Source organism: Chiloscyllium plagiosum, unplaced genomic scaffold (assembly GCF_037043375.1).
Source record: "Chiloscyllium plagiosum isolate Xiang-an unplaced genomic scaffold, Cpla_swu_hap1 HiC_scaffold_12, whole genome shotgun sequence".
In the NCBI taxonomy this organism is placed as follows: Eukaryota; Metazoa; Chordata; class Chondrichthyes; order Orectolobiformes; family Hemiscylliidae; genus Chiloscyllium; species Chiloscyllium plagiosum.
In genome coordinates, this window is record NW_028270150.1 from 70713972 (window position 1) to 70737956 (window position 23985).

At 40.2% G+C, this 23985-nt stretch overlaps 1 protein-coding gene across 11 annotated transcripts in view; it reads right to left on the minus strand.

Annotated features, from left to right (window-relative positions):
* dmd (dystrophin) overlaps positions 1 to 23985 on the minus strand; it is a 2003576-nt gene that overhangs the window by 1227548 nt on the left and 752043 nt on the right. For all 11 annotated transcript variants that reach the window (XM_087992890.1, XM_087992895.1, XM_087992900.1 and 8 more), the window contains 2 exons: positions 1875 to 2063; positions 984 to 1165 (listed from right to left, as the gene is read on the minus strand). In XM_087992890.1, coding sequence (XP_087849016.1) covers positions 984 to 1165; positions 1875 to 2063 — 371 coding nt within the window. The remainder of the gene's footprint in view (positions 1 to 983; positions 1166 to 1874; positions 2064 to 23985) is intronic.

Consider the following 23985-nt stretch of genomic DNA (forward strand, 5'->3'; position numbering starts at 1 on the left):
AGTAGTAGTAATCAGTGGAGTTTGACTTGGTGATCTGTAGCTGGAATAAAAATCCAATGAGAAAAGCTTCTGTCTTGATTTTCTCAAAGACCAGAGGTTAAATATTGGTAAAACACTGGCAATGGCAGTGAAAATCAACAATGGACCTATTGAACAAACTTGGATGACACCTTCTGCATTGCCTCAGTGCCAGGGCCTCCCAGTGATAGGGAATGGAATCATCTTGCCTCCCCTCCATCACTGCAGCATAAACTCATCAGGATGCATTGTGGGCACAGATTATCCAATCACAAAGCTGCCCTTTCACAATTACCCAGAAGATTTGGCTGTGAGAGTTTCTTTTTTAACCTTTCAGTATACTGCAGAGCATGTCTCTTATTTTGAGATGCACTCAGCAACATTTGCCAAACTCAACAGTACACAGCTCTCCCAGCTGTTAGAATTTTCTGCAGGATGACCGTCTATCAGCCGAACTACTTCCTTCATCCACCAGCATCCTGAAATAGATGGTTTGGCCCTGCAGTGCGAAGCAGCCTTATAAATCCTTGGACCAGTCTACTGTATAACTGGCAACCCTCAAATTGTGTGTGCAAAGGACAGTAGAATTACAATCTGCCACAAAGCATTGGTCTGACAGTTAAGATAGAGCAAAGGGAATACAAACAAATGATGAGAATATTTTGACTGACGACGATCTGAAGCATAACAAATTAACAGCAGTGTGATTAACCGCCTGCTACTATCTCTACAATGATTCAAAATATCACCATTTCATCTTTGTCTCACGTGTATGCAAATGAAATGAGATATCAATGAGAATGCAAAGCAAACCTATGTTTTGGTATTCAAAAAAAATACATTTTGCAAAAATTATTTTGCAATCACGTTAGCATGCAGCTTGAAGCCAAATCAGTAAATGATTGCTGTCATTCCAAAGAGACTTGGAAATCTGTCCGGTATAGATAATACCACGTACTACTTACTTGCTTTGTCTCTCCATGCTGGCTACCCTGAGATTTTCCCACCGGGAGTTCAGCAAGTTCATCTGCTCCCGAATTTCACTTTCTTCATCTTCTGTTAATTTTCCTTCCGCTATTAGCTGGTTCCCAGCCTGTAGAATGTTACCCACACTACCTTGATGTGCTGTTAGCTCCATCATAAAACCCTGTCAAAAATAACCGTTGTAAATAACGGATCAATGTGTGACTTTCCAATAACTACATAATACACAGACAGAAACAGGAAACCTTCTTATTGATTAACTCAATGTCCAGATGGTATTAACTATCATACAAATGTAACTGATCAAGTACTTGCATTTAGTTTGGGCCCTTAACACATACATTCACATAACGAGGTGCTTTAGAAAAGCATGTGGGCAGCAGAGTGGCTCAGCGGTTAGAACTGCTGCCTCACAGCACCAAGGATCCAGGTTTGATTCCACCCTCAGGCAACTGTCTACGTGAAGCTTGCATGTTCTCCCTGGGTCAGTGATGGGTTTCCTCCAGAAGCTCTGGTTTCCTCCCACAGTCCAAAGATGTGCAGGTTAGGTGGACTAACCATGCTAAATTGCTCAGAGATGTGCAGGCTAGGTAGATGAGCCATGGGAGATGCAGGGTAACAGGGATGGGGATGAGTCTGGGAGGGATGCTTTTCAGACAGTCGGTGTGGTGTTGAATGGCCTATTTCCACACTGTAGGGATTCTACAATTCAATGAGAAATGCAAGAGAAGTGACGGATGCCAACCAAAGGATGGAGCTATCATAAGGGGCGTTGAAATGTAGTGAGTACCTTTATATTGAATACTTAAATAATTAACACTGAATAAGTGCCTTTCTATTCCCATCCTTCAACTTTTAGTTAATTCACTTACTTCATGGGCATGAAACTGTTCCTTGACCTCCTCCACATCATCAGAGACCTTGCGCTGAGCCTGCAATGAATCCTCAGCTGAAAGCAGCCAGGTTAGTACCACCTCTAATGCAGTCTGGTAACTATCGAGGTCTACTTCCGCTTCCATCAGTAAGCTTCCAGCTAGCTTCTCTGCTGAGGGTTCTGAGAGCTGCTCAATGTGAAACAGACAGGAAGTTCTTCAATTAAAAATAGGTCAAAATGTTCCACTACATTATCTCAATCATCAATGCAATGTCACAGTATATTTAAAACCAGAAATGAATTCTGATCTTGTTTCATTTTCTTATTCTCTCCAGAGAATTTGTTCCAAATTTAAGAGCTAGTTATAAATAGCTGATAATTTTTATGCTTAGTTGTCCCTTTTCGAATACAGAAAAGGACATGATTGGATTTTGCACTATTCATTATATTGTTTATCTGCAAGTACAAAAGCATTTGAACTGCATAATAAATTCATATGGATTAATCTCTTCTGGGACTTACCAGCTTTACAATTTCACTGAAAAAAATACAACAATACAGTCAGTCTTTCATTTTTAGGAATGAATTGAGTATTTTTTAATAATGGATTGCATTTTTGCATTTGGCAACATTGCGTACAGTTAACTGCAATATCAGGTTGCTGGACTTGGAGCAATAGCAGAAATAAAACAGATGATAAGATTAGTAACTTTCCAACCACTGCACCCCATTATTCCCACTTTGATCCCATTCCCTCCTCTGAATCCATTGATGTTTTAGTAATGGATTAATCTGTCCAACAGGGGGGGGGGGGGTCTCATCTGCTGGTCAGAGACTGATTGGAACCTCCTGTTTCATGGATGATAATGTGAGGTGGCCTTCAGGTTTTCGTCATTAATGAGTTGAATTGAAACCCTGTCAGGAATTCTGCATCAGTTCATAGAAGAGTCATAGGATCAAACAGCATGGAAACAATCCCTACAGTCTAGCCAGTCCTTGCTAACCATAATGCCAAACTAAACTAATCCCACCTGCCTGTGCTTGGTCCATGTCCCTCCAAACATCTCTTATTCATGTACTTGTCTAAATATCTTTTAAAGTGTAACTGTACCTGCATCAACAAGTTCCTCTGGAATTTTATTCCACATATGAACCACTGTGAAAATAAAAAGCCCCTTCATGTCTTTTTTTAAATCTTTCTCCTCTCACCTTAAAAATATGTCCCCCTAGTCTTAAACTCCCCCACCCTTGTGAAAGGGCATCTGCCATTCACCATATCTATAGCCCTCACAATTGTATGAACTTCTTTAATGTCACCTCTCAACCTTCTACACTCCAGTGAAAAAAGTCCAGCCTTTCCAGCCTCTCCTTATTACTCAAACCCTCCTTTCCTGCAACATCCTGCTAAATCTCTTCTGAACCTTCTCCAGGTTAATAATATCCTTCCTATAATAGGGTGACCAGAACTGGATACAGTACTCCAGAAGAGGTCTCACCTACGCTTTGTACAACCTCAACATAACATGCCATCTCCGATACTCAAAGGTCTGAGCAATGGAGACAAGCGTGCTAAACTCCTTCTTAATCACCCTATCCATATGTGATACAAACTTCAAAGAATTCTGGACCTGAACTCCTAGATCCTTCTGTTCTACAACACTACTCAAGGCTCTAAGTTAATTGTATAAATCTCATCTTTGCTTGTTTTACCAAAATGCAATCCCCTGCATTTATGCAAATTAAATTCCATCTGCCATTTTTCACACGATTGATACAACAGATCATTTGTTTTTTGTAAGCTTAAATAATACTTTTCACTGTCCATTATACCACCAATCTTGGTGTCATCCAAAAACTTACCTTTATAGAATATAAAACTTTACAGCGCAGTACAGGCCCTTCGGCCCTTGATGTTGCACTGACCTATGAAACCAATCTGAAGTCCATCTAATCTGCACTATTCCATTCTCGCCCATATGCCTATCCAATGACCATTTAAATGCCCTTAAAGTTGACCCGTCTCCTACTGTTGCAGGCAGGGCGTTCCACACCCCTACTACTCTGAGTAAAGAAACTACCTCTGCCATCTGTCCTATATTTTTTACCCCTCAATTTAAAGCTATGTCCCCTTGTGCTAGTCATTGCCATTAGAGGAAAAAGGCTCTCACTGTCCACCCTATCTAAACCCTATTTAAACATACATGTCTCAATTAAATCATCTACCAACCTTCTCCTCTCTAACGAAACAGCCTCAAGTCCCTCAGCCTTTCCTCATAAGACCTTGCCCCCATAATAGGCAACATCCTAGTAAATTTCCTCTGAACCCTTTCTAAAGCTTCCACATCCTTCCTATAATGTGTTGACCAGAACTATAGGCAATACTTCAAGTGCAGCTGCACCAGAGTTTTGTATAGCTGCAGTTTGACCGCATGGTTCCGAAACTCAATCCTTCTACCAATAAAAGCTAACACACCGTTCGCCTTCTTAACATTTCAAGGATCTATGTACCTGGATACCAAGATCTCTCTGCTCATCTACACTACCAAGAATCTTACCATTAGCATTCCTGTTACTCCTTCCAAAGTAAATCACCTTCTACATGCTATATAAACATGCTTTCTATATTCTTATCTAAATCATTTTTATAAATGACAAATAAAAGTGGACCCAGGACCAATCCCTGTGAAACACTGCTGGTCACAGGCCTCAGACCAAGAAACAACATTCCACCATCACTCTCAGTCTCACTCTCCTGCTGTTAAGCCAATGTTGTATCCAACTGGCAAGCTCACCCTGAATCCTATGTGATCTAACTTTGCTAATTAATCTACCATGTGGAACCTTGTCAAATCCAAGTAAATCTTGTCTTCTGCTCTGCCCTCCACCTTCTTGGTTACTTCCTTAAAAAAATCAGTCAAGTTTGTAAGGACACAATTTCCCTCACACAAACCATGCAGACACACTCCTTTTCCTCACTGTTTAAACAAAGGCACAGCATTGGACACTCTCCAGTTATTTGGTACCTCACCCATATTTATAGGGGATACAAATATTACTGCAAGGGGCCCTAACTCCCTATAAAGTCACGGGATGCACTAGATCAGATTCCAGGGACTTACCATTACATTTTCTAAGTCATCCAGTACTTCCTCTTTGGTTATGTGAACCATTTTTAAAACATCAATATTTATTTCCTGGAGCTTTCCAGCCTCCATTTCTTTCTCCATAGTAAAAACTAATGCAAAATATTCATTTTATGTCTCTCCTATCTCTTGAACACAAAGATAACCTTTTTGATCTTTAAGGGGCCTGACTCTCTCTCGTTGCTCTGTTGCTCTTAAGGTACTTGTAGAATCTCTTTGAATTATCCATAACCTTATTTGCCAAGACTGTCTCATATCATCTCTCTGCCTTCCTGATCACCCTCTTAAGAATGCCCCGATATTCTTTCTACTGTTCAACAGATTCACTTGAACACAGTTGTTTGTATCTAATCTCTGATTCTTTTTTATTCTTGCCTAGAATCTCAATGTCTTTATTCATTCATTGTTCTCTCATCCTACCAGCCTTTCCTTTCCCTCTAACAGGAACATACAATTCTCAACTCTCGCGATCACACTTTTGAAAGCCTCCCACTTATTATACACTCCTTTTACCTGCAAACCAACTTTTGGAAATTCTTGTCTCATACCATTAAAATTTGTCTTACACCTTTAATTTCTAATGGCAGGCTTGACCTTTTCCATAATTATTTTAAAACAAATAGAATTATAATCACTAAATCCAAAGTGTTCCTCCAGTGTCACTTCAGTTACCTGCCCTGTCTTATTACCCAAGAGAAGGTCAACTTTTGCACAGATAGGAACATTTACAAATTGATAAAGAAAATTTTCTTGAACACATTTAACAAATTCTTCACCATCCAAACGTCTAATACTATGGCAGTCCCAATCAATGCTTGGAAAATTAAAATCACCTACTGCTACAACCTCATTATTCTGGTATATAATCTGAGATCTCTCTACATATTTGATTTTCAATTTCCCTCTGAAAATTTGAGGGTGGGGAGGTGTCCATTGTCCAAACCTATCAAGGTGACCATTTCTATTTTATTTCTAATTTCAATCCATATACGTTAACTCGATGATTTTTGCAAAAATGCTTAATATTTTAAAATAATTAGTAAACATTTTCAAAAGATTCCTTCCCTATTTGACTCAATCAGGGGAACATTTGCTGTTGCTGGGATACAGACACAATTAAGTGGGTCCAGCTGCCACAACTCCGACTGTAACAGGTTGCATTAACTCAAGCCCAATGATTCACATTAAAGGAACGGCAGGTTGCTTGATCAGAAAACCGGGACAAATGGGTTGTGTCATCACTCGTCACTGTTTTCTGTCTCTATTGCCTGGCTCCTTTTGCAACAGCTGTCATGAGAAAGTGTCCGTTAACACATAAATAACCTTTTGAGTACTAATTCCAATAAAGAAGAAAAGACATGACAACAATATGAAAATAATGCAATACTCCAACTGTACTGCCAAAATTTTCACTAATGTTCAGCATGATAATGGAGCCCACTTTCTTACATTTCCACCAACACTGCACTAATGGGGAGGGATCCTGAAACCCTAATAACTAATGCAGATCAATCCTGTAGTCATACAATGGCAACAAAAGGGGTGAAATTAGGGTGAAACTTGGATTCTGCTGGATTTTGTCCCTTTGTAGCACTATGGGAAGCTCTGCCACATTCTAGAATGAAGTATAATAATCTTTTACAAATGACTGAAATGCATCCAGTAACTTCTGTTCCCCCTTGTACAATACGAAGACAACAGCAACAAAGAAGAGTCCCCAGCATGCAACGTTGTTTGGGGAGTCCAGGTTGGGAGTACCATTGGCAATGATCAATGCCACAGTCAAAATAGATAGCAAAGGCCAGAATAATCAGAACACATGTTTTATTCTGGAGCACCTTCATGGCAACACCTTCCGTTTCCATTCTTCTTCTGCATCAGGTGGGTGTCTAGATCTGCTTGAAAAAACATGTGCACTTATCCAAACTATATACAACACGGTAATACCATGATTTCAACATAGGTCAGAACATCAGCAATGAGTGAATGAAAGATCTGCTCTACCACAGGAAAAAGCCTCTCCAACTCTTCTGAAATTTCAAAAAAAAATCAGAGTCCATGTCCCTTCTCCCTAATGGTTGTAAATCTTCTCATACTACGTCTGAAAGAGTTAAAAGCTAGATTTCAACGGCCATAAACCAAAAGTCCAAGCCTAACCTGTAATTAGAACCGACTTCAATTTCACTGACAAGACCATGGAATGCTTTCTCCAGAAAATGGAGAGTATCACAACAGAAAAGTAAGTTTGAAGCAGAGGAGCATTTATTGTGAAGGAACAAAAGAAAAATCAAGTGTTCCAAAGTCCTTTGTACAATAGACTTCTTTTGATGTGCATGGTTCTCAAACATCCCTGCTGTAAAAGTATTTTGATGTACCAACTAACTTTTTTTAAAAATTGTCCTATTTACATTGATTTTAGGTGGTTTCTAAAACAGGTAGCTGACTCACAACGCATGTTTTACTCCTTGACGGTAAATTGAAAATCTATCTCTCAACATGTTAACATGTATTTGGCTGAGTACACATAATCTACAATTGCCATATGATGACCATTATGTACCAAAAAATGAAGGGGTAGATCCTTTCACAACATTTAATAAAAAAAAATCTATTATCAAACTTCTGACAAGTTGATATATGTGTGCAAAAATAATCACAAGGTATAAATTCACTGGCATTTCACCAGACATGCTGCAAAATGAACAACCCAAAAAGGACTCAATGTTACAGCTTTTCCTATCATTTTGTACAGTCATCGTGATCTTATCTGTACTCAATCATTTTTTATGTAACTCTCAGATTCTAATTTCCTTCACAACTAGTTTCTTTTAACTGCTCTAGTGCATGAAGAAATTTATCTTGTAAGACAAGTTTCTGCTCCTTATTCAAGATCACAATTTGTTCTGAAACTGATATTTCTGCATTAAACGAAATTCCCCTGTACAGTCTTCTCCCAGTCGGTGGTTATACTTGTAAATTTTGTATTAAAGGAGGTAAACTTTGCTGTACACTCAGGCAGTAATTCATCAGTACCCAGACTGGAGTTTGCAGGAAAGGTGCAATTAGGGGCAATTTGGGGTTGATTTCATTCAAGTTGACATCGGAAAATACGTCAACAACCTTAGGGTTGCCACTGCTGCAGTGACAGCTCCTCCTAAGCATGATGGGATACTTGACAAATTCAGTTCTTGGACTGCTGGCTTCGCAGTTGTAAGAATAACCTTTATTGCCTATGTGTACTAAAAGTAATCAATGATTAATATCTACTTTAACCACATCATTAAACTAGGAAATTAAGTATTATAAAAGGGTGCTGACAGATTCTGTGTCTTTCAGATGTTTTCTTTCAGTAATTATGATCAGCTTCTCCCTTGAATAAGCTTGAACCATGCAGACTCAAGAGTGATCATTTTCACCACAATGCAGCAGCAATATGCAACGAAGCAACCAACCAAACTGGGACAAGTATCTCATTCATAATACTTAGGCAAGGCACTTGCACTTCTGTAGGCAGATCACCTCTCTGAATCGCAAATTCAGAGAAACAAATTAATAATTTATATCTTGTCAATAGTAGCTCAAAGGTAATTTCCACAAATCTGCAAGGATTAGATTCAGGTCGTATCAATAGCTAAATATTACTAGTTGCCCCAGACCAAAGTGTTATTCGTTGCCTATATTTCCTGCTAACACAGAAAGGAATCTTATTAATAAAGGTCCTTTAGCATTAAGTAACATTATGTCTCTTCATCTTGTCTTGACCAGTCTTTTCCCTAAAAAAATGGCATAATCTTAGATTGCTTATTTCCCAGTGATGTATTGGGTGACACTGAAGTTCCACACCCAAGGAACATTTTTTAAAAAACTCTAATTATTCTTCTAGCAGCATTTCAATCACACCGACTCAGTCAAATGTCACACTGATCTGAACTCCATCTTCAGTGACATAATAGCATTGTTGGCATTAAACAGTCTTCAAATTTCAGCTGAAAAGCCTGACTGGGTGGGTTAAAGTAATAGTAGGGAATAACTTCAATGTGTTAAATGACCATTTTCAAGCTTAATTTTAAGAAAAAAATATATACGTATGTTTCACACTGCCTATTGCATTTATCCTCTCGTCCATCAGGTGTGTAGTTAAAGTTTCTAATGAACACTCATTTGCATTAAAGGCCAAATTAGATCTGGAGCTGAAGTTTTATCCTCTGACCCACTCTAACCTAAGTCTAGTTTTGAACACGTAAAGAGGTTGGTGACAACAGTACCACCTAAAGATTTTGTTTGTTTAAAAGTCTGAATTAATGTATTCCACTCACCGTTGAGGGCTTAAATTAAACAAGTGTGCATTTAGCACCACCTGCATTTTAAACAATATTTCAAACTTAAGCACCACATAAAAGTAGGCACAAAGCCACAAAACATCAAGTTCTTTACAATAAGAAGCCATTGTGTTCAATCTTCTCAATTACATTTTAATGTCTACTTGTCAAGAGCTAAAATTATAGACTTAAACATATTAATAACCCATATTACATATCAATGGATTCTGAATTATGCTCTGCAGTGAAACAGTAAATACTCTTTTTGCAGTTAAATGCTGCCATTTTTACAAGGGACATTTTGTGTAAAATGAATTTTAACACCCTAGTAGCAATATTTCTCCACATCACTAAATGATGAATTTCCTAGACAAATTAAGTTGTAAAGACTGATCTGCTCCATGGAGAATGTGAAAATTTTAAAATCGATATAAATAAAATTCTCATCCTACAGCCTGCAGTAAGTTACATGCTCTACTTTGTAATAAACTAGCATCTGTCTCCAAAAACTGAAAAAGGCAGAGAATTCAGTTTATACTGGCAATTGATCAATGTTGAAGCAATAAATTTTTAATGATTTGAACTAGGAAAATTGGAAATTAACAAGTGTTTGATATTATTCACAGTACTCTTCAGAAAGCAACTCTTTTTTTTCACTGCATAGATTAAACTTGATTTAAAACAAAAATAGCTTAAATAAAATCAACCAAAACATCCTCCAAGCCAACAAAATATTTTTGAACTCATCTTTGATACTTTAATCATTAAAATACTTCTGGTGTTATGCACAAATCTAAAGGTTGCTGACATTTTGTGAACTATAAGTCTGCAGCTTACAAAATAAATCCACATAAAAGTCAGAAATAAAGGTATTGCATCTACAAATTGACATGAGAAGTGCAGCTTAAATGAGGAAGACCTATGTAATGTAATGTTTGGAATGAGGGCAGAAGTAAACCTACAACAAATACAACAAAATTAATAATGGTCTGTTAAGGAGAATGTTCCTTGTGGCACGGAATCTATAATTAAAATTAAAATTATATAATTATAGTGCAGCAAACAGAATCGAAGATGGTGGCGTCCTGTTCGGATCGCATTTGCTGGGCACTGCACTGCAACACTGACCTGACAGAGCTAGAACCCATCCCATGCACTTTACTGTGAGTAAAAACACAGTAAAGGAGCTAGAAACCTGAAAAAAAAAATCGACTTACCTTTGTCCTTGCAGCTGGAGAATGCCAAAAAAAGGAGAAAGCTCACCCAGGGCCGGGGTCACGGGCCTGCCCTCTGAAGCAGGGGGCTTGCTTACTCACAAGACCCTGGTTGAGGAGCTGGCCAAATCTCATGAGGTCCTGGGGAAGCAGATCCAAGAAAAAAATTGAAGAGAAGCTGGCGCCTGTATTTGCTATGTTGCAAGACCTGGGAGAAAGGACCGATGAGCTTGAGCACCGGGCTGCAGGGGTAGAGGCAGAGACTGACTCCTCCAAGAGCCAGATTGAAGCCCTGGAAACACAGGTGTGGAGTCTGTTGGATCTGGTAGACTATCTCGAAAACAGGGACAGAAGAACCTGTGCATTGTGGCATACTGGAGGGGTCGGAAGGTGAACGACCGGTGGACTTATTTGAGAATTGGTTACCAGAGTTCCTTGGTTTGGAGGGTGAGACGGGAATGGAAAGAGTCTACCAGATCACGGCATGAGAGTCAGGTGCAGATCAGTGCCCACGCCGTGTCCTGGTAAGGTTTCATCATGATAAAGACAAGCAGAGGTTCATGGAAGCCTCAGGAGCCCAGGGGAGGGACACAAGGGCATTGGTGTATGGTGGCTCCAGGGTCACATTTTTTAAGACTTCTCGGCGGCAGTAGTCTGGAACAGGAAGTCCTACGACGGCGTCAAGAGGAGATTGAGAGAACTGGGATCCAGTATTCTCCATGATATCCAGCAGTGCTTCGAATCAATCATAATGGATCCATGCATTTGCTTGACTTGCCAGAGAAAGGGAAGAACGTTGTGGAGACTTTGACTGAAGTCAAACGGCCAGATTGGCGTAGAGGACAGAGCTGTTCATGTTTCATCTTCTATACAAAGGACTTGATGAAGTCTCCTTTCTGGCAATAAGTTGTGTGAAATGATGTCTGGGATGGATAGAGTATATCTCTTTAATCTCCAGGTTGTGTTAAGGAATGGGTGGCATACTTATTTTTAGTTTACTTGTCTATAGTACTAACCTTGCTTCTGGGTGTTTTTTCTTTCTCTATTGGGTGGTCAGTGTATGTGGCGTGACCCTAGCTGGTAGGAGTTGAGAGGGCGATTGGGATGGTTAGTAGGGTTGTAGGATGTGTAGGTGCCCTCTTCGAATGGGGGGTAAATTTCTCCAATAAGTGCCTTTGGCAATTTTTTGTTTCTCTGTTTTTGCTGTAAACAGTTTTAGTAGGTTTTGTAGATTTGTTGGCTGTAGTTATTTTAGTCTGTGTAGTTCTTGGGTTTTGTGGATTCTTTTGCATTGAAGCTCAGCAATCTGTAGTCGAGTTCTTCTCTCTCTGGAGTCTAAATGGTAAACAGAAGGTTTTGGCTAAGGGTGTGTTTACGTGGTGCACCTGGAATATTAAGGGTTGTCATTCACCTGTCAAGAGGAAGAAGGTACTTTCCAGCTTTGAAAGGGGTGATGCAGAGCATTTGAAACTGCAACAGAATGAGTATAATCAGGTTTCTTTCTCATCTTCCAATACGAGGAGTAGAGGGGTGGCCATTCTTGGTAGGAAGAATCTCCCATTGACATTGTTAGACTATATTAAAGACACGCGCGGGAGATTTGTAATCCTTAAAGCTTTGATACATGGGGAAGAATACGGGATCTTAAATGTTTACTGTCCCCTGGCCCACCCCCTTAAATTTTTGACAGATGCACTTTCTAGACTGGTTAACCTTGCATCTCAACATATTATCATAGGAGGGGATTTCAACTGTCTCATAGAACCTATGGTAGACAGATTGCCCAAAGGCCCGCCGATACCTTCTTTGCAATCTAAACTTTTAAGGGATCTGTGTGCTGAATTGGGGTTGGTAGATGTTTAGAGGCACCTTCACCCTACTGGCAGGGACTTCACTTTCTTTTCAAACCCACATAAATACCATACCAGGATTGATCATTTTCTGACCCCCGCAGCACATCTGGGCTCAGTGGCATCATGTACAATTGACAATTTCCAATCACGCCACAGTGTATTTAATGGTTAAGAGGAAGGATACTGTGGTAGGCTTGAGGCACTGGTGACTGGACTCCTTCATCCTCAAGGATAGCAAGTTTACTGAATTCTTTTCTACTGAGTTTTAGGACTTTTTTAGATATTAATTCAGGTTCAGCCAGTAGCCCATCCATTCTTTAGGAAACAGCTAAAGCCTATGCTAGAGTTTAGTTATTTCCTATTCAGCCAGTAAGAGGCGGCAGATGGGTGAGCAGCAACGATTGCACGAGATGCCTCTGAAAGTAGCTGAAAAGGCATATTTTGACAGGTCCTAGCTGGTTAATCTGCAGAGGATCAGGGCACTTTGGTCTATTCTGAACTCCATGGCCACATGGACAGCCAAGAGGGAGTTTACATTTGCAAGTCAAAGGCTGTTTGAGCATGGGAATAAGCTGGGCATGTACTTAGCGTAACTTGGCAGGAAAAAGAGTAACCCCCAAGCCATTATCTCAATCAGATATAATGGAAATATAACCTATGATTCTAAAAGAACTAATGCAGAATTCCGGAAATTTTACTCTGAATTATACCAATCGAAAAGCTTTGAGAATGGATGGGTTAGGATGGGTTAAAAATGGGAAGGCCTCAGAGGACTGTGCTTCCTATAGACCCACTTCACTCCTGAATGTCGACTTCAAAATCCTATCTAAGACTCTTGCATTAGGACTAGAAATGGTACTGCCCTCCATCATTACGGAGGACCAGACGGAGTTCATAAAAGGTCACAGATCGACAGATAATGTCAGGAGATTACATAACATGGTCCAGTTATGTCAACTGCGATTGGTACATGCATTGGTGATCTCCTTAGATGCGGAAAAGGCATTTGACAGGGTTGACTGGCCATATCCTTTTCATAACATTGAAGCGGTTTGGCCTGGGAATGACTTTCATCAGGTGGATAGACATTTTGTGTGGTGACCCTGTTGCTGCGGTCCTCACCAGTGGTGTACGATCAAGCAATTTTAATATTTTTAGGGTCAGTTGACAGGGCTGTATGTTGTCACCGTTGCTTTTTACACTGATGGAAGCAATACATAGAGATCCCAATATAACCGCTCCAGAAGCGGAGACGAACTCATACAAGATAGCACCATGTGGATGACGTTCTTGTCTTATCAAACACAGCAGCCACAGTGCCATATTTGATACAATGCATCAATTTATTTGGCTTCTCAGGTTATAAGATAATTTTTGCGAAATCAGAGTCCATGCCCATGGTAGTTTCCCAAAAGTCCCTTATCCTGAGGGCGGATTTCGGATCCCCTTTTAGATGGTCGCAGGAGGGCTTTCTCTACTTTGGTTGTTGATCCGCTATTTAAAGGCATTTGTGCCCATTTATTTGACAGAATCAAGCAGGACCTTTGTAGACAGGAGGCGCTTCCAATTTCTTGGTTAGGTCGGATAGCACTCATTAAAATGAACATTCTGCCCTGCCTGTTGTAACCTATGTGAATGTTTCTTCTGCTTTTTACTAAGCAAACGTTTAGAAGATTGAATGGCTGGTACAGTTTTTTTATCTGGTATCGCAAGCAGCCCCTAATTAAATTGACTAAATTGCAGTTAACCTTCCAGACTGGGAGGAGTGGGGGCCTCCCAGATATCAAAAACTATCAGTGAAGCTCGTTGCTGTCTCACATGAATGTTTGGACCCGGGGGGACCCTCATTCACTTTGGTTGGACATTGAAGCATCTCAGGCAAGATGTCCCCTTATTAGCCTGCTGTTCTTAGGAAAATGAGAACAATGAAGGAATATTGCTATAGCCCAATAGTCATCAATACTGTCAAGGAGTGAAGGGCAACGCGTCAGGGTGACGGCAATATTGATAAAACATCATTTTTGACACCCATAGTTGGTATGCTGCACTCTGGGTTTAAACTATGGGCAGCTAGGGGCGTGTCTTGCCTGAGTGATTTATTCGAAGGAGACATATTGATGTCCTTTGACCAGATGGCTCAGAAATATGAGTTTCGTTTCTTTCAAATTAGAAATTTCTTACAAGAAGAGACCACACTTCTAACGGATCTTTACAGATCCAACATGGAGACGAGGGTGTTGAGCGCTGAGGATACATCATCTGTTAGCAAAGCTTATCATCTATTGGGAGAGGGTCCTTCGGACAAGACCGAACGGCTCTGTAGGGTATTGGAGAGGGAGTTTGACGTTGAGATCTCTTCTGAAATGTGGGAGGATATCTGGGAAAATGCAAACAGGATCTCGATTTGCAGTAGGACCCACGCCTTGCGATTGAAGATTCTCCATGGAGCCCATTTGGCCTCAGACTGCCTCACCAAATTTAAATGCAGAGCATCTCCACTGTGTCCTAAATGTAAAGTGAGCGTGGGCAAGCTTACTCATTGTCTTTGGTCCTGCCACAGACTGTGGGCATATTGGAGCACTGTGAAAGGCAAAATCGAGAACGCCCTGGGGATGGCGGTGGAGATAGACCCAGTACCTCTTTTTTTTTTACTTTGTTAATTCACTTTCATTAGATGCACAAAAAAAAGGCTTTTCAATATCATCACCTTTTGTGCAAGCAAGAACATTCTATTCGGGTGGGTGTCGGAAAATTCCCCTGGAGCTGGCGGGGCTGGTGGAAGCTCGTCATGGAGCACATCCCCTTGGACTTTCTTACAAGTTTAGTGCACCATAAAACTGAGAATTTCTAAACGATGTGGTGGCCCTTTTTGGACTGCCTGGATACAGATTTGTCTGCCCTGCCTTTCTGTAGCCACGGCAATTCTATGTCATGAATATGGTATCCAGATAGGAGGAACTACGAACATATGAATAAGTATAAACTTATACGTTTGATCAACAAGGGTTATTGCTTTGTTTCGCTGAGCTGTGTTATGGTTATTATTACTATCATTAAGATTTTCTTTTTAGATTAGTTATTAGCTAATATTTATTTATCAATGTAATTAGTGGGTTTGTTTTTTAACATGGATTTGAATTGTTTGGCTTTGCATTTGTTGTCATAATCAAAAGAAAAAAACCTTTTTCTTAATAAAAATATATTTTTTAAAAATTGCAGCAAACACACAATGAATCAAAAATATCTTTGAAAATGCAAAACATATTGTGTTCAATGTTGTAGTTTCACAGCGGGCTTGATGCGCACACATAAATGACAAGTTGCGTACTTCATTTGATACAAATTTAGTCTATGGATTGATAATGAAAGATAAATAATCACTTTTGAACCATGCTTATTTTAGATACTTGTCAGCATTTCTCTCATGATTGACTGGAGTTACAGGTCATTCTGCTGTAACTCTCATTTCTTCAATACAAATTTCCTATAATGCAATTGATGAATTGGTGATGCTGTTTCTAAAGTACAAACTTTTAACCCGTGTGTTGGCTGTAACGCGATTACATTGCCAACAGTTTGATTACTGTTCCTAAAGGGCAATTTTTCCGCAATGCAGGGTTTCACAAGAATGCAACTATCGCGTTATAGAAGAACTGATTGTGCTACCTTAATGCAGGCAGGAGAAATACATACTGTCACAGATGCAGACTTGTCAGTATTACTCAAATTTGTAAGCAATCTTGCTCATATGCAAACCAGCAACCAACATAAAATGAAACCAACATTGACTGATTCATGCTTCATATCAGCCCAAGCTAAAATATTCACACATTTGTTGAAAACTTCCTACTAGTGCATCAGAGCAAGAACAATCTGATGGATATTTGAGTTTTAAAAAATAGTTGTGCCACGTTCCATCAAACTGGTTCATATTACATGTCATTCTATTGCATGAAGTGTACTTCATGTTAGATCACACACACACCAGTGCAGACATACAAGTGGCAAAATCAAACCTTAATACTTTGCGTTTGTTACGAGCTCCGTGCAACCATTTCCAGAATGCAATACAAAATAAAATGGTAAGTTTCTGAATATTTGCTCACTTCTTTACATACCCCAAATAGAAAAGATTATGGCACGAGTGTAAAATGAATGTACTTAATAAAATGTAAGAAATTTCTCCAGTTACAGTAGCCAAATGGAGACCAAGCTCACAAGCCAGGAATAGGTTCTGATTTGCTGTCTAACCGATTATCTCCATTAGACCAAACCTGACATTTCTGCACATTAACAGACTGCTACATAGTTGGATGTGCAGTCTTTCAAACAACATATTAAATTGAGAATCTGATTGCCCTCTCCGGTTGGTGTAAAGGATATTTTGTTACTGTTCAAAGAAAAGCAAGAAAGCCCAGTGGTGTCACTATGCAACCAAAATCATTGTTAACAAATACTTGGCTCACGGTAGTTTGTAGGCCCTTGTGTATGCACAGTAAGTTCTTGTGCTTCTCCATATTACAATTGTGGCTGTACTTCAAAAAAAGCACTTAATTGATTCTGAATTGTTTGGCGATGCCCTGAGGACTTGAAAGATGTTACATTTGTAAAACAAAAATTCTTTCATATTGATCCTTTTGTTTCCTACCAAGTATATTGTAAAGTTGTATTTTCTTTGTAAACTCTCACATCTGTGTCTGCCTGATGAGTTCTTCAACATTTTGTACATACTAGTTGTCTCTCGCCTCACACACCATGACCAACCACACCTCACAAAATGGCTCACAGTCATTGTAACTCCCTGTTCAACAATAGCACTCATTGTTTTTAAATAGGCTCAATAAAAATTTGCTTGAGGCGCTCTATGCCTTCATAAATAAGCACCATTAACAGTGCAGATTGCAATGGCATACACTTGACAGACACAGCTTTGTTGGACAATTGCACACAACTTTGTCGCTCACGTTATGGAAACAAGTCCGCTTCTGAGAAGCTGGTCTGATATCAAAATAATTATTTGTCAAGGGATACTTTTTCATTTGCAGTAGCTTGTTTATTCAGTGATGCAGTCATGTAGTAACCATACTTTGTGTATTTGCATTTGCACACATCTCATATTTGAGCTAATAAAGAAGGAATCGATATTCTCTGTTATCAACCCTCTCCTAAACCTGAAGCCACAACACAAGAGGTAAGTGTCAATTTACTAGATGCTTCAGTACTTAAATTGCGGCAAGGAAAAAGGTGCAACATAGCGACAAAATTTGCTTGTCAAAGTAACTGATTCTTCGATACATAAATAGCCATCACCCTAAGCACTTTCCCACAGACTAAGGAGATCATAGTCTGTATAATTTCAATTGCTTACACACTGAACTAGAACATGTTAAGCAGGCAGTTACACCTTATATACTACAATACTCCATGGTGAAGAATACTTCTAAAGAATGGCAGAAAGCATTTCAGACCTGATAAAAGCTGTGCTGTGATAGAAGAAATCTGCAGTTCCAAAGCAGCAGTATTGCACGTGCAGTCCTGAGTCCAAGTTCAGTTAGTGAGCAGACTGCGGAGATTCAAAACTAAAAATCCTTGGTTCAAAGTGAAAACTTTAACTGGCACAGTAATTCATGCTGAAAGGGCGAGAACTCTGCAGTCCAAAGTCAGGATGATGCCTCAGTACACAGAAACTTAGGCATAAACAGGATTGATGAGGGCAGAGCACTGGATGAGATCTATATGGACTTCAGTAAGGTGTGCAACAAGGTTCCCCATGGGAGACTGGGTAGCAAGTTTAGATCACATGGAATACAGGGAGAACTAGCCATTTTGTTATAGAACTACTCGAAGGTAGAGGCAGAGGGTGGTGGTGGAGGGTTGCTTTTCAGACTGAAGCCTGTGACCAGTGGAGTCCCACAAGGATTGGTGGGTCCACTGCTTTTCATCATTTATATCAATGATTTGGATGTAAACATCGGAGGTATAGTTAACAAGTTTGCAGATGATACCAAAATTGGAGGTGTAGTGGACAGCGAAGGAGGTTACCTCAGATTACAACAGGATCTTGGGCCAATGGGCTGAGGATTGTCAGATGGAGTTTAATTCAGATAAATGCGAGGTGCTGCATTTTGGAAAAGTAAATCTTAGCAGGACTTATGCACATAATGAAGGTCCTGAGGAGTATTGCTGAACAAAAAGACCTTGGAGTGCAGGTTCATAGCTCCTTGAAAGTAGAGTCGCAGGTAGATAGGATAGTGAAGAAGGTTTTTGGTATGCATTCCTTTATTGGTCAGAGTATTGAGTACAGGAGTTGGGAGATCATGTTGTGCCTGTACAGGACATTGGTTAGGCCGCTTTTGGAATGTTGTATGCAGTTCTGGTCTCCTTCCTATCGGAAGGATGTTGTGAAACTTGAAAGGATTTAGAAAAGATTTACAAGGATGTTGCCAGGGTTGGAGGATTTGAGTTATAGGGAGAGGCCGAAAAAGCTGGGGCTGTTTTCCCTGGAGCATCAGAGGCTGAGGAGTGACCTTATAGAGGTTTATAAAATCATGAAGGGTATGGATAGGATAAGTAGACAAGGTCTTTTCCCTGGGTGGGGGAATCCAGAACTAGAGGGGGTAGGTTAAGGGTGAGGGGGTAAGATTTAAAAGGGACCTAAGGGGCAATGTTTTCACACAGAGGGTGGTGTGTATTACAGCATTTAAAAGGCATCTGGATGGGTATATGAAAAGGAAGGACTTAGAGGGATTTGGGTCAATTGCTGACAAATAGGACTAGAGTAATTTAGGATAACTGGTTGGCATGGGCGAGTTGGACAGAACAATCTGTTTCTGTGCTGTACATCTCTATGACTCTATGACTTTAAGCAAAAAGTGGAACTAAATGCGAGAGAGAGAAGTCTTGGCTGCAATGAACAGCTTATTCTCATAATGAGAATTAGTTTCACAGATGTAATCAATCACACTTTGCCAAGACTCTTCTCATAAGACCAGAAGGTGGCTTTCTTCACACACACAAGAGCATGTTCGCCCTCAGGAACCAACACAACATGATGTGGATGTCAGCACACACAATCAATACAGTTTCAGAAAAAGATCAAGGGATCAGAAAATATTCTTTATATTCAGGCAACTTCAGAAAAAATATCCAAAACAGAAGATGGACCTCACTGTCAGCTTACTGACATCACCAAAAAGACGTTTGATGCAGTCAGCGCAGACAGCTTTTGAAACATATTGAGGAATTCAACACAACAATTCAACAGCTCCATGAAAGCATGCTCACAGTGCCCTGAATGACTGTGTGTCTTCTCTCTCATTCCCGACCATTCCAAGTCATGACTGGAGTTAAGCAGGGCCTGTATGCCATCATGAGCCTCTTCAGCCAGCTTTCCTCACTATGCTCTCTAACTCTTTCCATGATGAGTTTCCTGGCATCGAGATGTTGCATGGATAGGAAGCTGCTCAATCAGAGACAACTCCAGGCAAGTCTGCAAGGTCATATTCCATGACTTACTGTTTGTCAATGATTGTATACTAGTTGCTGGTTCACAGTCAGGCATGCCATTGCCGCATGGACTTGTACTCAAATGCATGTCATAACTTTAGCCTTTGAATCATAACAAAGGAAACGGAGATTCTGCCTGTGCCAGAAATCCTTATCTCATGCCAACGATGTACGATTATGATCAGAACATGTTAGCAGTGGAGAAGATCACTTATCCCAGCAGCACACACTCTCATATTGTCTGAAAAGTTCTAAAGTAGTATCATGTTGGATTTGAAATGTTAACTCTGTTGCTCCATTCACAGATGCTGCCAGACTTACTGAGCTTACCCAGCGTTTGTTTAAATTTGATCTTGAAATGTGGGCATCTCACCATATATCACCTACGCCAAATTGCCAAGATGGACATTAAGAGAAAGAAATATTGAGGGTCTGGAGCCACATGTGGACCAGACCAGGTAAGGACATCAGATTTTCTCTCAAAAGGATACTATTAAAAAGCTGTCTGTGACATGGTAAATGCTGCTAGTGGTGTGACTGTGGATCTCTTGTTTCCTTCCCCAGCCCCATTCCTCACAATAACCTTTTGGATATCTGATTTTCTGCTTTTAGATATTGAACAACTGCTCCCTACCTGTCACAGTAACTTGAGAAAGAGGAGGTAGAGAAACACATACCACAGATGAAGATACCCCACCAAATATGAGTGGTTCAGTGGTGACATGGTGGCTCAATGGTTAGCACTGTTGCCTCACAGCGCCAGGGATCTGGCTTCAATTCCATCCTCAGGCGACTGTCTGTGTGGAGTTTGCATATTCTCCCAGAGTGCTCTGGTTTTCTCTCACAGTCCAAAGGTGTGCAGGTTAGGTGGATTGGCCATGCTAAATTGCCCATAGTATCTGGGGATGTGCAAGCTAGATGGATTAGCCATGGGAAATGCAGGGACGGAGGGAGGTGTCTGGGTGGGATGTTCTTTACAGTGTTCGTGCTGACTCGATGGGCCAATGGCCTGCCTCAACACTATAGGGATTCTATGGATTTGACCAGACACACTCAGCCACTTAGATCATTCACAGGCTCTGTAAGTTTGGAAGCTAGAATAGATATGATGGACTAGATCCCATCAAAATATTTGAGGAAGCCTCCACCCGGATATTTTCTTATTTTAAAGGCAAATGTAAAATGCTGTGTTCCAGATGCAATTCAACTGATCAAACTACTCAACAATAAGCAAAACACAATTTATTCAAACACTACAGTTAAAATACAACAAAAGAAAGGACATAGAATAACTTAACTTTATTGTAAAACGTGACAGAGTAATAGATACAGTAACTATTACTAATTAACTGTTCCAATTGAGTAACATCCCATAAACACACCCTTGGCAAAAAGAAAAATTCAGAAAACTGACTGTCTTACACGCAACCCCTGCAATAGGAAGCTAAAACCCCAGCTTCTATCTATAACCGAGAGAGGAAGAGAAAATAGTTTATATTTCTCCCAGACTCCAGCAGCTTCTGTTGAATCTTAAAGCTAAAAAGAAACTGGAAATCCTGGTCTATGAGAGGATCCAGGTGGCTTCTATTGTTCCAACTTATAAAAAAAACCCTAGCCCTCACAAGTTGTTTAAATTACCATAGGCTGCTCGACACCTCTCATTCAATCTGTCTCTTCGAAGAAACCAGGATAAACACATGGCTTAAAGCCACTGCATCATCAGAGAGTTGCAATCAGCAAATGGTTAGTCATTGGGCAGAACTGGGCTGCAGCCCACCAGGGATAGCTCGTGGGAAAATAAATGGTAAAATCACCATAGTCTTACCAGCCCATAGAGCTGCTCTCTCTTTAGAGAGACCCTACTGGTGGTGGTTTAACCTGAGGGTCACCATGGCTCAGGCAGTTGCAAAGGAGAGAGGACAAGGAGAGTCTTTCATGGTTACCTCAGCCAACGGGGAAAGTGAACACACACTGTTGAGGTCCCTGTTATTTCATTGCAAATTCCTCAGCTAATTGACATCTGCACCCACCCAGCCACCCATGGCTCACATACCAACTCACCAGAGGACAAGTATAAAGCCATCTTCTGACATAGGGACCTAAGGTGGGGATTTAATAGGGTTGCAGATTGAGATTCTGCATCAGTTAGCCTGCTGTCATTGTCAATGTGAATGGAGGAGTCTATGGAGCTCTCTACTTCTGTAAGCCTCTTTATCTCTCTGTTGTGTTGCAGATCAAGAAGCATTGCAACAGCTGCTCCAATGCTTGTTCAGGCTTTTCTAATGACCAAGTTACTAATTGCTCTGTGCGAGGATGCAGCAATGCTCTCTACCAACTCCAGAAACTTACTTAAATACTCCCCAAAGACAGTCCACAGTAATTCCAGACAACGTGTGAAACAGGAGTTGTCCAGCATTACTTAAACTGCAAGTTGTATGCCTGACCGTTTAACACAAGGCTTGTTTTTTGCTGATTGTTGAAAGTTTGATTTTTTGTTAGCGATGGTAAATTTGCTGGATTCACCTGCAAATTGCGTGACAGCTGTGAGTTATCATAATATGGCAAGTTCAGTTGCTTCCAGCTCTTGCAGAGGTTGCCCATGAGTGCTTTTGTTCAAGATCATGTGTGAAATGAGCCATACGAAACAATGCGCAGCCTAATGAATGTGATCAGCATCAGTAAGGTCACTTCCAGTGACACCGCTGTTCCAAATTTCATGCTCATTTACTTTACATATCATCTAACTTGAACTAAAATAATTCAATATTTTTCTACCTGACTGCACTGTCCATTTTCTTTCTGCAAATTGTTGCAGATGCTACTGTTATTGAGTTTCCAGCAGTGACCTACAATGATGTAGTCTTTGGGAATGATATAACCAGAGCTGTACTCTCAGCAGCGCTCAACAATCCACTCTAGAATAATGCACAATGGGGTTTGCAATATGATCACTCGGTGCAGCTATCCACATCTAAACCTCATATCATTTGTCTTTGAAGCTGTTGGTTGATCCAACACAGACTGAAGTAATTCAGTTAAACCAGCCTGTTCCTTTGAAGGACTTGAGGATATCATGTTGGATCCTCTGGAACATAAGTGCAAAGCAAACTGGCACCGTACACCAACACTTTATTTTTCCCAAATCACCCTTACAAATGAAAACAGTAAAATAAATTTGGCCAGGTCCATTTGCATCTTTATTCAGGGACTGTGCATTCTTCACTGTCTCATGATCCTTTGTGCATCCTTACCTTGGAACTTTTGCTTGTTCCAATCCTGGAACTTCCACCTCAATAGCCCTTTATGTGGATCTACATCACTGCAGCTGTTCAACAAAGCTGCTTACCACAACCTCAAGGGCAGCTTACGATGGGTCAATAAACAATGGACTTGCCAGTGAATGGACATATCCCACAAATGAATAAAAACAGAGTACCTATTGCCAAAGAGTTTTCATTCGACCTGTTGGCATTTCACATCACAACTGGCCAGCAACACTCTGCTACCTCAATCTATTCATATATGCTATGGCACTCATCACTGTTTATAATGCTATCTTCATTTCAGCTGTATGTTTTGGAGATTTGTTTCTTCTGAATATAAACATTGATTTCAACTCAACTCAACTGCAGTGAAATTAAAATCAACATTGTCACAAATATTGCAAAAGAACAATTCTTTGAAATAACAAAATCTGTGCTGCATTTTATTGATTTATGAGCAAAGAATGTGAAATTGGACAAGGCCCAAAAACAGACACTTGTATCCCAAATTGGAACTATCCTGCTATCATTGCTTCTGATGTCAGCAGCATGTGAACACAGCAGTTCCTGCTGATTTGCATGATAGCATTGCTCAAAGACTGAATGCCTCAACAAGGGGTCCATGTTTGCCCAGCAGTAGCACCATTTGAAACTAAACTAGACCTCAGAAATGGGAGGGGAATTCTGGATGCAGCAGCTGCTCAAACTGGTTGTAGAGCACAGTGAGAGTAAGAATACTGAAAAATGCTGCAACAGGACTGAGTACACTCAGAGGTTCACAAACAGTGTATTTGACAAAGTTTGTACGAAG